General features: G+C 38.1%; 1 protein-coding gene across 1 annotated transcript; it reads right to left on the bottom strand.

Annotated features, from left to right (window-relative positions):
• Positions 1 to 261: 261 nt before the first annotated feature.
• LOC122081651 (cellulose synthase-like protein D3) lies at positions 262 to 6382 on the bottom strand. Its single transcript, XM_042648839.1, has 4 exons — positions 5847 to 6382; positions 4358 to 5251; positions 2605 to 3415; positions 262 to 2390 (listed from the first exon to the last, which is right to left on the bottom strand). Exons 2-4 carry the CDS (start codon positions 5230 to 5232, stop codon positions 636 to 638), a joined length of 3441 nt encoding a protein of 1146 aa, XP_042504773.1. The 5' UTR covers positions 5233 to 5251; positions 5847 to 6382; the 3' UTR covers positions 262 to 635.
• Between the last annotated feature and the right edge of the window lie 8620 nt (positions 6383 to 15002).

Below are 15002 nucleotides of genomic sequence, written 5' to 3'. Positions count from 1 at the left end.
TTAGCAAGTGGTATTAAACAGTGAGGACATTAGCAAACAGAGATACGGCTATCCTCCAATGACTGGGGCTTCCAACTCCCCTCCAACGATCATCCAAGGGCAGGGAGGTGTTGGACACATCTGAACACCTGCAAACACTTGGAGATGTGTGTCCAACTCCTTCCAGTTCCAAGTTGTTTGGGTCATTGATGTTGGAGAGGATAATCCACCACAAGTTCATAATGAATCTGAATCTGATGAAGCATTCAACTAAAGTATACGTTACCAAAAAAACAAAAGAACTTTAGTTTTAATTGATGTTTACTGATATTACACATGAATGGAACAATGAACTGTTCAAGTACTCCCCCACCCCTCCCCACTCCCTGTATAAATCAATACAAATGAATGGGGAAACACTGAAAACAAATAAATCCACCAAAAATTTCTGTTCCTCTTAAAGTTCAATGTAGTAGTATCCACACCCCATCTCCATTATGGGGACAAATCATCTCCAGATATGTAGTAATTCAAGATGCACAGGAGAGTCAAACGGGTCAGGTGGACCCTAGCAGTAACCAGCATGACCTAATGGTCAAGAAAAGAATTTCAAGGAGAGAATAGAGAACGCAGGCTTTACCTTTAAAAATAATGAATCAAGGGAATGTGAACCCCGTTCCAATGGTAGTGGTGCCAGAAGGTGGGCTGATTGCCACCCAGAGGAGGGATATGGTGATTGCAATGAGGCCTGACCAGACATACACGATTGTGGGTGTGCTTCCTCTTCTTCCCATCAAACCTTTGGCGAAAGGGTAAAGATGTGCCAAGACCCAGAAGCTGAAGAAAACCCCACCTATCAATTTGCTCCATTGTGGTATGGTACTATAAATGGTCCTGCTGAAGCCAACCGCGATTGCGATCAAGTTCACCATAATGATTGTGATGGGTGGAATCATAAGGGATGTCCACTTGACAATATAGAGGTCAGCATATTCATCATCAACGTCATCACCACCTGACTTGGATGTCAATGTGAATGAAATCTCAATCCCAGCAATTACTTTCAGTAGCCCCTGAAGTACAGCAGCAAGGTGAGCACTTGTGCCTCCAATTAGCCAGAACTGCTCATTCCTCCACCATTCCTCTAGCTCAATACCTGACCACCTGATCTCCAGTATGGCAAGCATGCAAAGGGTTAAAGTGATGATCAGCAGCAGAACAAGGAATGTAGCATTGAGGGTCTGCACAATGAACTGGCCAGAGAAGAGGGAGAGTGCTGGAAGGAAACAGTAAACAATGAGAAAGATAGAGGTGAAGGGATAGAGCCCGACGTTGAGGTAGGCAATCCTCTGCAGAAATTTCATTTTCGAGCTGGCCAGAAGGGCATTATTACGAGAGAAGAATATCTCAACAGAACCAGTGGCCCACCGGAGGACCTGGTGAAGCCGATCAGTGAGATTGATTGGGGCTGAGCCTCGGAAAGCATCACGCTTGGTCACACAATAAACAGATTTCCATCCTCTGTTGTGCATCCGATATCCTGTTACAACGTCTTCCGTCACAGACCCATAAATCCACCCAACACGGTTGCCCCACTCAGTCTTATCCTCATACCAGCAAGAGATGACACTGATTGCCTCTGCAACGGTAGAAGCATCAAGAAGATCACGAGGGATTGTCAGAGCACCTGGTGGACGTCCATTCTTCACAGCTGGGTGATCAGCAAGGGGACGACCTTGGAATTCTGCAACTGGGATTGAATCCACGAGGATAGAAGAGTTGCCAAACTTTTTGGGAAACAAAGCAAGGTTCATTTCATCATCATCATCATCTCCCATTCGAAGGGCCCGGTTCTCTTCAGGGGTATTGGCAACCGATGCCTTCCGTTTGCGGCCCGAACAGCAGCTACAGCAACCAGAGGTGTGTTCTTTTGATCGAGGTGGGTCAAAGCCATAGAGGGCAATCCTGCGGAAAAGGCATCCAGTTCCCACATATACAGGACCCTGAAGACCATCAAGGGCTCGCATGTTAACATCAAAGAAAACAGTATTATGGTTGGCATATCGATCAGAGGGGTCAATACCCTCAAACCTCTGGGGGAATTGGACATAACAAAGGCGATCACCACCACGGTCCATCATGAAGCACATGCCTTCTCTCATTGCCTGGGAATTGTAGATGTAGTGGTCACAATCGAGGTTGAGGATGAAGGGGCCATTGGACATAATCGCAGAGGCCCGGACAAGAGCATTCATGGCCCCGGCCTTCTTGTTGTGATCATATCCCGGCCGTTTCTCACGGGAAACATAGACAAGCAAGGGAAGACGGATATCCACATCAGTGAGATCAATGAGCTTGGTCTCATCTGCAGTGCCTTGTAATGGTTCATCACTGGGAGGCTTCAACATCACCTGCAGTTGATAAAAGCATGTTTAGCTGTCCTTTAGTGAAAAAAAAAAATGGAAAAGCAAGGAAAAGAATACTCTCCACATCATTTAGGGAAAAATGGGTCAAACTTAGGAGATAATGTCCCACAAAAATCAATTTGCAGGCAACCGTAACAATTTGTTCCACAACAATGTAATCAAGAAGAAATGTAACAAGAAGTTTCAATGAAATGTTTACCTGTATGATACCAGCATGATCACCTTTTGAGTGCTCTATCCCAGGATGCAACCAAGTGCCAGGCCAGTGTGTTCCATCAGCCATCCAAGTAGCTTTCTGGACTTTCACAGGCTCTGCAAGATCATCATCTCTTGCATTTTGTCTCTGCAGCTTCATAGCTTTGATCTCCTCCCGAGCATGATAGGCATCAGAACGGCGCCGGATAGAATCAGGAAGGCCATTAATCCGGACCTTGAACTCATCATACTCACGTTTCACTCTTCTGCGGTCCTTGACAAAATCAGTGCGCACCTTGTTCTTATAAGGATCTCTCTTCAGATTAAAGTAAGACTCTGGGTTCCTGGGTTCAATGTCATGTTTCCGGCAGAATGGAACCCACACATTGGCAAAACTTGCTGCTTCGGCCATGGCCTCAAAGGTAAGAAGAGCACCACCATCATCAGAAACATAGCAAGAAAGCTTTTCAACAGGGTAGTCAGCTGCAAGAATTGAGAGGATGGTGTTTGCAGTGACTAAAGGTGGCTCCTTCTCAGGATCTGCAGTAGAGACAAAGACATCTATGCCTGGGAGATCAGATTTTCCAGTCGGATTGTGGGGGCCAGGTGTTTCAAATTTCTCTTTCAGCACAGCAAGATCTGTGGAACGGTTAACAGGATTGAGCTTTGGCAGCTGATCAAGTAGCCAAGAAAAGGCAAACCAGATCTCGCATACCACAGACATACCCCATAGCCAGACTGCATCCACATTTATGTATACAACCCTCCACCACAGAAACAGAACAAGTGCAATCAATCGAGCAGCAATTAGAAGCCTGTGAGGATAGGAGAGGGGAAAAATAAGATACAAAACAGCAAAGAAGTGTCACGACACATTATTACAGAAGCACTACAATGAAATATAATCTTGTACCATATTTTGTATGAAATGGCTGAATCCCAAGAATAGTGAGGTAAGAAATCAATTACATACAGTTATGCAAGAAACTAGAAAGGATGCCACCAAGTAGAGAGGGTCTAGAGTTAATAGTGTATCATGAGTTCTTGCATCATGATGTCCCTTACATATATGGTTTGCATACTCATCATTTCAATGGAGGAAATAAATGAGTACCAATTTCAAAATCCCCTTCTGACCGATCAGGCCTACTGGTCTAACCCATCCAACCAAATATTTGATTTCAGATGGTCAAAATAAAATGCAAACAATAACAAAGTTAAAAGGAAAAGTAAAATAGAAATCAGAAAAAAACTAAAATCATGAAGCCAGTTCAGGATAAGTTCTTTCAAAAAATCATTGCATGTCATTTACAGACCTTCCATTCATTATATATCTAAAGATGCCAGTATGATGGCCCTTTCAACCTGCACACCATATTTTCCAAAGGTTCCAGTGATGGGCCCAATGTGATTCCCTTTTTGTACAGCACATACATATAAAACTGTTTTTCACCAACAACTCAGAATCATAAGAAATAGCCAACTTTTACATATTAATCAGATAATAATCAAAATTATGAACGACAATCTCAAGCTCATTCTAGCAAGTTCTAAAAGGAATCTCATCTATGACACCGGTGGCTCAATTATGACTAACAGAAGGCTTTTTCTTTTCACTTTCATTGCTCATTTCATTTTGTGTCAGTTTTTAAAGCATGAACCATCATCCAACCAACATACAATAAGGGGAAGGAATGATGCCAATACCAAAATTGATCCAAAGCAGAGATTAATCAGGAAAAACCTAGTGACATTACCTATACGGGCTAATAACCGCGGCAGGGATCTTCAGTTTGCGCGTAAGTGGCTTCCAAGGTTTACTCATCAGTTCTGCATGCTCACGAGCCCCATCATCCTTGTCATCCGAAAAATTTCCCTCCTGAGGCCATATAGCATTCCCGTACCCATATGTCCCCTTGGTTTCAAACAGCCAACGGTTATGATCAAAGTCCCGAGTCTCGCTCCTCATTAACATCGACTTGGTTGATTTCATCAAAGACAACCTCCTTTCCATCTTGGACATCCCTGCCGGTGGTGGCAATGATAGCGGCTGGCCATTATCAGCAGCTAATTCATCTAAATCTGTAGACTTATATGGGTCCTTGCACCCAGGGCATACTGCACCACCCATCTTTACAGCATCTATATAGCAATCCCTGCAGATCTTAAAATCACATTCACAGGGAAGGATGTCTTGTCCTCGCTCATCACTCATGACTTTTCCATCACACCCAGGTACAGCACACGATGATCCTTTGGCACCAGCCATCTGGGGATGGTTTGCTTCAGATTCAATCACCTTATCCATGAGATGAGCTCGAGTGACACTGTTGAACCCACCAGTGAAAAGAGAACTTGACACATACTGCTCTTCAACCTTCTGTGAGATGGATGGATCCATGGGCTGATTATCAGGAGTTGGTGGTATGTGCACCGTGTAGTTCATGTATTGATCAGTACTACCAACTTCACTATCAAGGTCATTCGACTCCCTCGAGTAGCTAACATAGCGACCCGACGAAGTCCTCCGAGCAAAAGTCACATGCGCTGGAAGAGGAGGCGGCCTCCCCTGCTGTGGTTCAGAAGTATCAGATAGACTCGACCGGCTAGGCTGGAACTTTTTGGACGCCATACCGAAATCCTACCAGATCCTGAAATCTCACAAAAGACGAACTCTTGAACAAATGTTTGAGTTGCAAAAACATATGAAAGCGCTTACAACCTTAGATTAGTCGAAAATCTTGACAAAAGAAGGAAGATGAGAAAGTCTGGTAGATCCACAGTAAACTCAACCTTGAAACACCGATTTTGAAGCTTTTGAACAAATATTTCAAAGTAAGAACGGAAAAAAGACTTCAAATTTTACTTTGGAGCAAAAGGAAATAGAAGAATCTGTAAAAGTTAGAGCACAAGAAAAATGTAAAGCTTAAACAGCCGCAGCAAAACCACACCTTTGAGCAATTTCGAGCTTCAGTGGAGATCGCAGCAGAAGAGTTTTTTATTCACTAAAAAAATTAAAAAATAAAACACAGCAGATTCTTCACTAAATCTCCAGAAACTCCGACGAAATATAAAATCCTAAAGGAGAAACCAAAACTGACCCAAAATTTGCAAAAAATCATCAACATACCAAAAATGTCTACCAAGAAAACCAGAAATCACCGAACAACTCAGTCACCCCCAAAAGAAGATCACTTTACATATTTGCATTATAACCAGACAAAAAACTACAGTTCTCAAACATACCTCTTGCAATACCAAATCTCTTCCGACCTTCAAAGCTTTAAAGAAAATTAAAAAAATAATAATAAAAAAAAAAAAGTTTTTGGCGCTCTGAAATCTTCAACTTGAACGAGATGCACACCAAACGTCAGAAGGTTCCATGACGGAAGATCAAGGGCCAAAGACTTCTCCAAAGCTCCAATCTTAACCACTCTCAAGACCTATTATTTTATCAACTCCAAATGCGACTTTGTCTTCTACTAATGGAAATGTTTATGAGCTAAAAGACTAAAACCACTCCAGAAAGCTTCAAATTAAAGCCGCTCCAGAAGTCTTCGGCTCTTGACAAACCCTAACCTTCCTTCTTCTCGATCGATCTCAAAGCTTCAACCTTCAAATTTCAGTATTTTCCGACTATAGTTGCAGAGATTTTTCAGACAAGTTGAGGCCTTGAAGGAGAGAGGTGGAAAGAGACTAGAAAGGAGAGATTTCCGCCTCTCTACCCTTTTTTTTTTTTTCTCTGTTCATATTTTCTCTCACAAATGGTGGGGTGTGACGAGCATGTGAAAAGGCATAAATCGAGTGAGGGCGGATTTATAGGAAACCTAATTCAATTTTTCCTTACGGCTAACACGCGGTTTAGATGATTAGGAATGCTGACGTGTCAAGTATGCTGTCTCATGGCTGTACCGTTGTTTGCTTTAGTTGAACGTTCGCTTTCAATTTGCTTCCTATTTTGCCATTATTTTTTCTTGAAATTTGCAACAATGATACCGTGTGTCCTTGTGGGTTTTGGGGAAATCGAAGAGTCACGCGCGCGTGTACATAAAATCGCGTGGAGTAATGATGTCCATTAGATTTGCGACCGTTTGACTTGGTTTTTGTAGTGATTCCAACCGAACGGCCGGAAGAGAAGACCAAAATGGTGTACATTAGAAGTGGTCTATGTTCTATTACGGTGTGGACAATATCGACGGGGTCACTGTCAAGTGGACCGAGTTTTATCGCTACTTTATAGCCGTCAGATGTGATTATAGGGGGGAGTACAAGGACTTTCCGATACTGATGTGGGGTCGGATTCGTATCTTCTGGGATTTGACTGAATCGGACGGATTTACCCCTGTTTTTCTTTTAAAAACGATTACATCATCTTGAATTGTATTAGGCTCTCTATGGTGTCATTTTTCTTTTTTATTTTTACCTATTTAACACAAATCATTAATAAAATCCATTTTTTATCAAAACATAAAAATGATTTGGTAACTATTTGATAAAAATAGTTTTTTTTGTCAAAAATAGTTTGGCATCTTTATGTGCAAAATAGTTTTTTGAGAAATTGATGAAGAGATGTTCTTTCACCCATCTTTCTTATAATTCTTTCACCATTTTAGGCTGAAGAAGAGAGCGCAAAGGATTTGGATTTCTAATTACAAAACAAATGACTACTTTATCCCCTCCATATTAGGACTTTAAGCATGCGTTCATTAAAGTTCGTGCAAAAATAACTAAAAATCAATTTTCGACAAAACATATAAATGACTCTCATCTCTTTTTTTATTTTTGTGTGTTTATCAATTTTTTTTTAAATAGAAGCAAACTCCAAAAATGATACCAAATGCAACCAAAACTGTTTTTATGAATAAAAATAAAAAAGAAAAATGATACCAAAGAAGGCCTTAATGAATGGGTATCGGATTGATCAAAAATTAGGATCGACCTCAACTGATACCGATCATCGTTTTAAGTATCGGTCTTGTATTGGCCGTATCGGCCATATTGGATTCGTATCGACTGAGCCCAATCCCCAGTCTCTTATCGATCTAGATCCGTAATCCAAATCATCTCAAGGGTAAAATAGTAAAAAAATAGTACTTCTAAAAAAAGCAAGGGTTAAACCGACCAATACCCATCGATCCGAATCGCTATTGGATCGGTAACGGCAGATACCGATATCATTCCCTAAACCCATGATACCGGTTAAATCCAAGCAATCCTGGGCGATTCAACCTGATTTTCAAAATCATGGTGTGGAGTGTGAACACAAAGGCTCTCAGTCTTCCGATGGATGGACATACATGAGATTATCGAGTCAGAATTCTCTACTGTGAACGATGTGGTACAGTGAACATCCACCAGTTGGGGGTGCATGTTCATATCCTCCAAGTCATTGGATGCTCACAGCACATCACCGTTTACCGGTTACCATAGATTATCCCGCACTGAGACTTAGAGAGCATCTCCTTTTACAAAAGAAAGTAAATGATTGAATCTCAATGAAAATTTTATGTATTCAATCCACATCATTCTCTATAATCCAATGGAAGATAATGTTTTCGAATATCATAAGAGAAATCAGAATCATCAATTTTTTATAATTTTTTTCAATCTAAATCATTTGTTTCCATTCAAAGTTGAACAAATATATAGTAATATCTAGAGTATTAATACACATGCATGAATATAAAGGATAGAATGAATTTTTTTTTTTTCAGAAAGGAGAAGATTCGATTCATGTTGAATGGAACCAAATTCAGATTCTTCATATGTGAACAGTGATACTCACGCATGCATGTTTTGTTAAGGGGAGACCTTAAAATAAGGGTATTTTGATAAATTTATATTTTTAAGCTATATTAATTTTAATTAAAGGAGATGATTCACCCTATTAATTTCATAAACTCACAAGGTATCTAGAGGACTCCACCCTGTTTCATTATTGATTTCTCCAACTCGGTTGTCCTTTTCACCTTGGAAAAATTTTGTTTCCATTGGAAATGGTTCTCTTCTTTATAAATAAAAAAATAAAATAAAATTAATGATTCTAAGTTGTTAATAGCTGGATTAATGGTTATCTGTCAATTTAATAGCTCATATCAATGGTACAATCCTCATTTATTGTATTTTTGAATTAAGATATAGTTTCCGGACTGAATATTGCCATGTTTGTAAAGAATAACATGGAATGTACATCAATAAAGTCTTGGTACCAACCAATTCCTTCACTATGGCTTAAGGAAAACTCAATCCTTTATTTAGTTAATACTATCTCTAAGGGAAGGTGCATCAGTACAGCTTCAAAACAGTGTAACTGCAAGTCGAAACCATGATTAGCTCATTGGACATTGTTTTTTTTTTTTTTATAATTTATACTTATAATTTAATTATTTTTATGGGAAAAAGCTGGGCCTATTGCTGATAATTAAGGGTGCCAATTGGTATGGTTTTGAGATTTCAGTACAATTCCAATTGGGTGCAGGAGGCAAAAAGGAGTAATCAAAATTATATTGTCTTGAGAACTCAAATGCATTTTCAATACTGAAACTTTATTGAGTTGGTTTGATTTACATTTAATATTTATTTGTTTTCTCTTTTGTCAGAAAATATAGTGCAGAACATGAATCCCTTTGGGAGATTTAAAATGGTCTATAATATAATAATGATGCAATAATTTAAAAGACTTACTTATTGACACCCTCAAGGTGTCAAATAATTTGTTAACTTATTTTTTTATCTTTTAGTATATCACGTATTTTTTTCTTTTTTTAATAAGGATAATAATGTTATTTTCACATTTGTACTTGAAAATGTGTATGACAATGATACTTTTGATAGTGAAATATTAATGTCTCTTTCAAATTATTTTTGAAAACCCTTTTGTACCCTTATCTCAGAGCACTTTTGAAAAAAAAAAAAAAAAGGGGGGGGGGCAATTAAAAGAACGTATCAATTTTTAAAAGGACTTTGACATTCAATTTAATTTAATTGATGTGAAATTAATATTCGAAACAATGATGCAATAATTTATGTTGGTGAAAATTTGAAAAAAAAAAAAAACCTACGTAACAGAGATTGGACTTAGTAATCCTAAAAGCATTGTTAGTGTTTTTTTTCTACACTTGTATATTAAATTTATTTTTAATGGAGTGTTTGCTGGCTTTCCATAGAAAAAGACTTAATTGTGTTAAGCATTTTCTTAATACTTATAGATTTGGGAAACTCTAGATCATAAGCAATAGATTTCCAATTTTCAATGACAATGAGTTTCAATAATAAGTTTTGAATATTATATTATCATAGGATCAACACTTGTTGGCTTAATTATTTCAAAGTTCTTTTCACATGGTTTTTATTGACAAATAAAATGGGCCAAACATTTTTCAAATTAATTTTCCCCAGTGGGCATTTTTCATGCAAGAATGATGAATGCCAAGAAAATAGTTCCCCATGGGATATACTTAAACTACTTGGTTGGAACACGATGAATGCCAAGAAAATTAATTTCCTCATTGTTTTCTCCCACGCAAACAAATGTTTGACCAAGAAAAATTCTCAAATCCCACACAGAAGGATAATTTCTTTCTCTCTTTGTGTGTTTTTGCGTGGTTAGCCTTCTATAATGTGGTGTGTTCTTCTACTTAGAGTAAAAAATAAGGTGCTCAAGCTGATCAATGAAGGATTTTCTTCATATTCAAGTTCTAACATAGTTGGAAAATTGGATTTGATTGGAGCGAGTAGATTGAGTCAAGTCAAAATTTTCAAAAACTTGATTAAAAGTCATGTATATTAGGTTGGAGTAACAAATGATAAGAATCGATCACAACTTATCTGAGTCAAATGAGACTCGGTCTTTTCACTTGAGTCACAAAAAAATCAATGAGTCTGATCATTATTTAAAAACACCTTTGTTTTACATGAATTGAGCAAGGTGGTAAAAACCCTCAATCCTCTTGTTCAGTAGTTCATTGAGAGAAAAAGAAATAAGTTCCTCAGCAACTTCTCAACGGCTAATAACCAGGAAGCTTTCCTCTCTTCTTTCTAGTTTTTCAAATACCTAAACTAAGTGGTATACAAAATGAAGTAGAATGGTACAAGAAGAATTGTCTATTTAATCAATCATATTGGTCCTTATGAATGAACCCCCCCCCCCCCCCACCCCCACCTCCTTTTTCTTTTCTTGGGGGGGGGGGTGTGAGTGGGGATGAAGGGTGAGGATTTTATTTCTGTTTTTCCTATTAATGAACCACTATAATTCACTTATAAATAGGAAATTTAGATGAACACTAAAGTCATAATATATACAACATAAGCTTCGAGAAATTTCTATCAAACTTTTCAATGAAGAGCAACAAATTCATGATATGTTTTCTTCCGATATTATTTCATGACTTTTTTGTATTTTTTTTTTTTTTTGATTTTCACTAATTTATATATATTTATGTATTAGTCGGTTAATTGTGGGCTCGAGTCTTGGCATGCCTACTATTGCTCATTGGTCCTATGGAAGCGCTGCTCACCGCACGAGGGCTTGTCCTAGGGGCTATGATCACTACCATGGAGCACATTTTTTTCATTATAAAAAAAAAAAAGCAAAAATATTTAAGGTCCTTTTGTAGCCTAGTTAGAATTCATTTGGATGATATTTACTAAGTCTGATTATAAACCGTTTAAAGTTTGACTAATACCTATTTAACTCAATTAAAGACCCATACTTGATTGACCATTTACAAAGAGGACTATGTCCAGCATATGAGAACCAATTATTTAAATAGACTGATCCCCATGCAAGGTTCTAAAATGGTGAAACCCGATTAATCGGACCAAAACCGACCCGACCCGACCCGACCCGACCCGACACGACAAAGGCATAGACAATGTAAACCGTGTACTCCCTCTCAAACATAGTTAGCGACCGTTCACACTTTTAACTTTGGTCTTTTCGGTAGAAACGCATTCACACTTGAACAGCGCGTAAGGTTTAACGAGGGCAATTTCCGTAATTAAAAGTAATTTTAGGGTAACAATATAATAAGTGTCCATTGTAGTTCATGCCGAAAGAGACCAAATCGGCGGAGAAATGTCGCGTGAAAGAAACATTTACCGCGTGCCACGTGGAAGGATCTTAGGGGAACATTCTATCCATTCACTTCGTTCATCGTGCAATCACGTCCGGAAAAAGGATGGTGGGCCCGGGGGACCAAAACTATTCTGGAGCTTAGTAACGCGTGGACGTGGGCCCCATGGGATGGGTTAGTAAACTTAGTAGGGCATTATAAAGGCACGTGCAACCACCGCCAGCACATGGGACTTGAGTCTTGACGTTGGCCTTCAGGGCGTGAATGCAGGAGGAAATTGGATAACGAAGGTTCCCATCTGAATATTTTAATGATTTTATACTCTTTGTAATGACTAAAATAACCACATGCACCTCTTGAACCCAATATTTGGAATTAATTGTTACTTTAACCAAAAATATAAAATAAAATAAACTAAATAATTATTACTATTTATCATAAAAAAATTAAGGGGGAGTGCTTTCTGAGTGGGACGTAGGGGCTGCGCTAGAACAGACATGGATGGAAAATGACCATCATGCCCCTTAGTTGGTGTTTTCTTTTGTTTTCTTATTAGTCGAGATACATAGATTGCATTAGATTAGACACAAAAGGTGTAAAATGACCGCTATACCCTTTGGTCATTGCCTTCTTTTGCATTCTCATTAGATGTTGTTCGTGTCATCTTTTTCCATGGATGTTGGGACTTTGTTAGCAAAGATGCTAAGTTTGTTCATCAATTTTTTTTTAGACTCTTTCCCTTCTTACGTATTAAATATTAATCATATTCTATCAAAAAACCCAAAAAGGAGAGTATCAATTGTATTTTAATCACCTTTATTCCTGAGAAAGATAAAACTTCTCAGCTCGAGGAATTTAGGCCCATCAGTGTTTGTACAGTTACATATAAAATTATCTACAAGTTAACATTTTTTTTATCCACCACTAGTTTTATTTCCCCATCTGACGCTGCCCTCTTGAAAGGTCACAAAATTCTGGTTACATTATTATTACTCGAAGAGATTGTTCATTCTATGAAACATAACAAGAGCAGGGTTTTCAAAGCCCAAAGTAGGTTTGCCTCTAGGAAAGTGCCCCTTTACACTTTAGTGGGTAGTTATCTTAAACTCAGTCCCTTTGTACCTCATGTCATGTTTTATCTATCCTCAAATAATTTGTGTCAAATTGAGTCTTAATGCTCAGTTTTGGAGAGGGGATTCGAAAGATAAGAAGAGTCGAACTATCCCTTATAGGATGGGAAGGAGATGTAAACCCAATGCGTATGATGGGATTGATTTTAGGTTTAATTTGCTCCATAATGCTGCCCTCTTGACTAAAGTACAATGGAGATTGATATCCAAGCTTCTTTGTGGGGGAGAATCATAAAAACTCTGAATAAATGGTGTATCCGGTACATGAGGCTCCTATATATGTGAGGTCTAGGGGTGGGAGAGAATTATACAGTCCTACCTTGAGAATGTCAAAAAGTTGTGTTGACCATTTGACCATTAGATCATAACATTCATACCTTACAGTTGGACCAAACGCGCCCCTTAATCCTAAAAGCTAAATACTTTTCCTATAATTGCATCCCAGATGTTAGCTTCAAAACTAAAAGACAATTCTAAACATAGAATGTATTACCCACATCATTCCTCTATTGAAAATTTTATTTTCTTAGAAGGCAGATACAGGTGAAAAAGTTAATATTTGAAATAGCCAAGGCTTCCTAAATTGGTCGAATGTTTATATTGATCTTAGGGGAGCACACCAAAACCCAGGTTTCAATAAAGTAAATTATTTGATCATAAAAAAAAGTTGGAATGTATGGTTAATCTAGACTTTATTTCTTTCTCCTGTGGTTTCTAAAATACTATCAATTCCTCTTTTTAACTCACCATACTTCTTATAGTCATTATTACCAGGGGCTGCACAATGTGATGATCGTATGAATGAAATGTCGAACTCCATATTTAGCTGTGAACATCTTTAGGTAAAAATCTAAGGACAACAATAACTCAATATATCATATACGATAAAATGAAGGGGAAAGGTTTGTCTCCTGGTCGCGTGGCCCCTAGGGCGTTGGTCAATGAGGGGGCACCCAGAGGCATACAACTGAAGGGGTGAGGTGGTCATTTCTCCCCTTTGTGTGTACCATAAGGGTAAGCAATTAGCCATTGTCTTTCCCCTAGATGAATTAAACACTTTAATTATTATATTTGATGAACACACTTCCAACAAAAAAACACCTTAACCATGGTTAGAATTGATGAATTAATCAGATTTTTCTGCCAAGGTCCTATCTCTTTTATGGGCTAATCACCGAGGAATGATCTTTTAAGGTTACCTTTGATTGTCTGGAAATGTATAACTCCCCGGAAAGCATTAAGAGAAAATTGAGCTTTGTAAAGAAAATTAATCATGGGGCTCCACTTTTCCACTTTTGTCCTTTTAATCTATTGTTGATTATGTTTCAAATTAAAGCTACTTGATTAAGTATTCTTTACATAGTCAATCTTGGGTTAGGTTTCCTACCTTAAAATTTCAACCTTGATTTTTTACCCTCTCCTCAACTCCCACCCACTTTTTTCTTCTAGCTAGCTCTATTTCCTCTTTGCACAAGGCTAGTGGATACATTAATTACAAAGATAATTTCACAAGAGAATTGGTCAAAATTGATCTTAAATCTTTTGTTATCTTCATGAAATCTAAGGACTTTCTCTCATTTCAACTAGGATGATGAAAACAAAACATCCAAAGTCTTGGCAGATATCTTCAATTAATTAATTAATTAAGAGAGTTTATAGTTTTGAAAGCAGAAGGATATGGGGGAGATATATAGTCTAATAAAGGAGGTACTATTGTCTTCACACCATTGTCGCTTATTAAATTGTGAAAATGAAAAAGCCAAACAGAAAGCTTAGATTTAGAGATACCAATGTAACTCGAAAAGTATGTAAAGAGGATGGCACAGTATGGGACTCTAATTGATGACTTTAGCTTTGTCTTCATAATCATGACGACCAATTTATTCTCTCTCTCTCTCTCTCTCTCTCTCTCTCTCTCTCTCTCTCTCTCTCTCTCTCTCTCTCTCTCTCTCTCTATAGATTTGTTTATTTGAAAGGGAATAGGCTGCACATGTTGTGAATCTTAAAAAGGTGGGAGTTATTATGAAAAGAGCACTTATAAGTGTGAGGGAAATAGACACCAACTTCTGTTTATTTTACCGTTGCAATAGTTGAGACCTTGGGTTTCAAATCACAGTTTTCAAACCAAACAGGGGACGGATCTCTGTGAAATATGCAACGGTAAGTTTTTTGATAAGATTGTTCTATCATGACATAGT

The sequence above is a fragment of the Macadamia integrifolia genome, chromosome 6 (genome assembly GCF_013358625.1).
Source record: "Macadamia integrifolia cultivar HAES 741 chromosome 6, SCU_Mint_v3, whole genome shotgun sequence".
Classification (NCBI taxonomy): Eukaryota; Viridiplantae; Streptophyta; class Magnoliopsida; order Proteales; family Proteaceae; genus Macadamia; species Macadamia integrifolia.
This window is presented reverse-complemented; position numbering and strand designations above follow the sequence as displayed.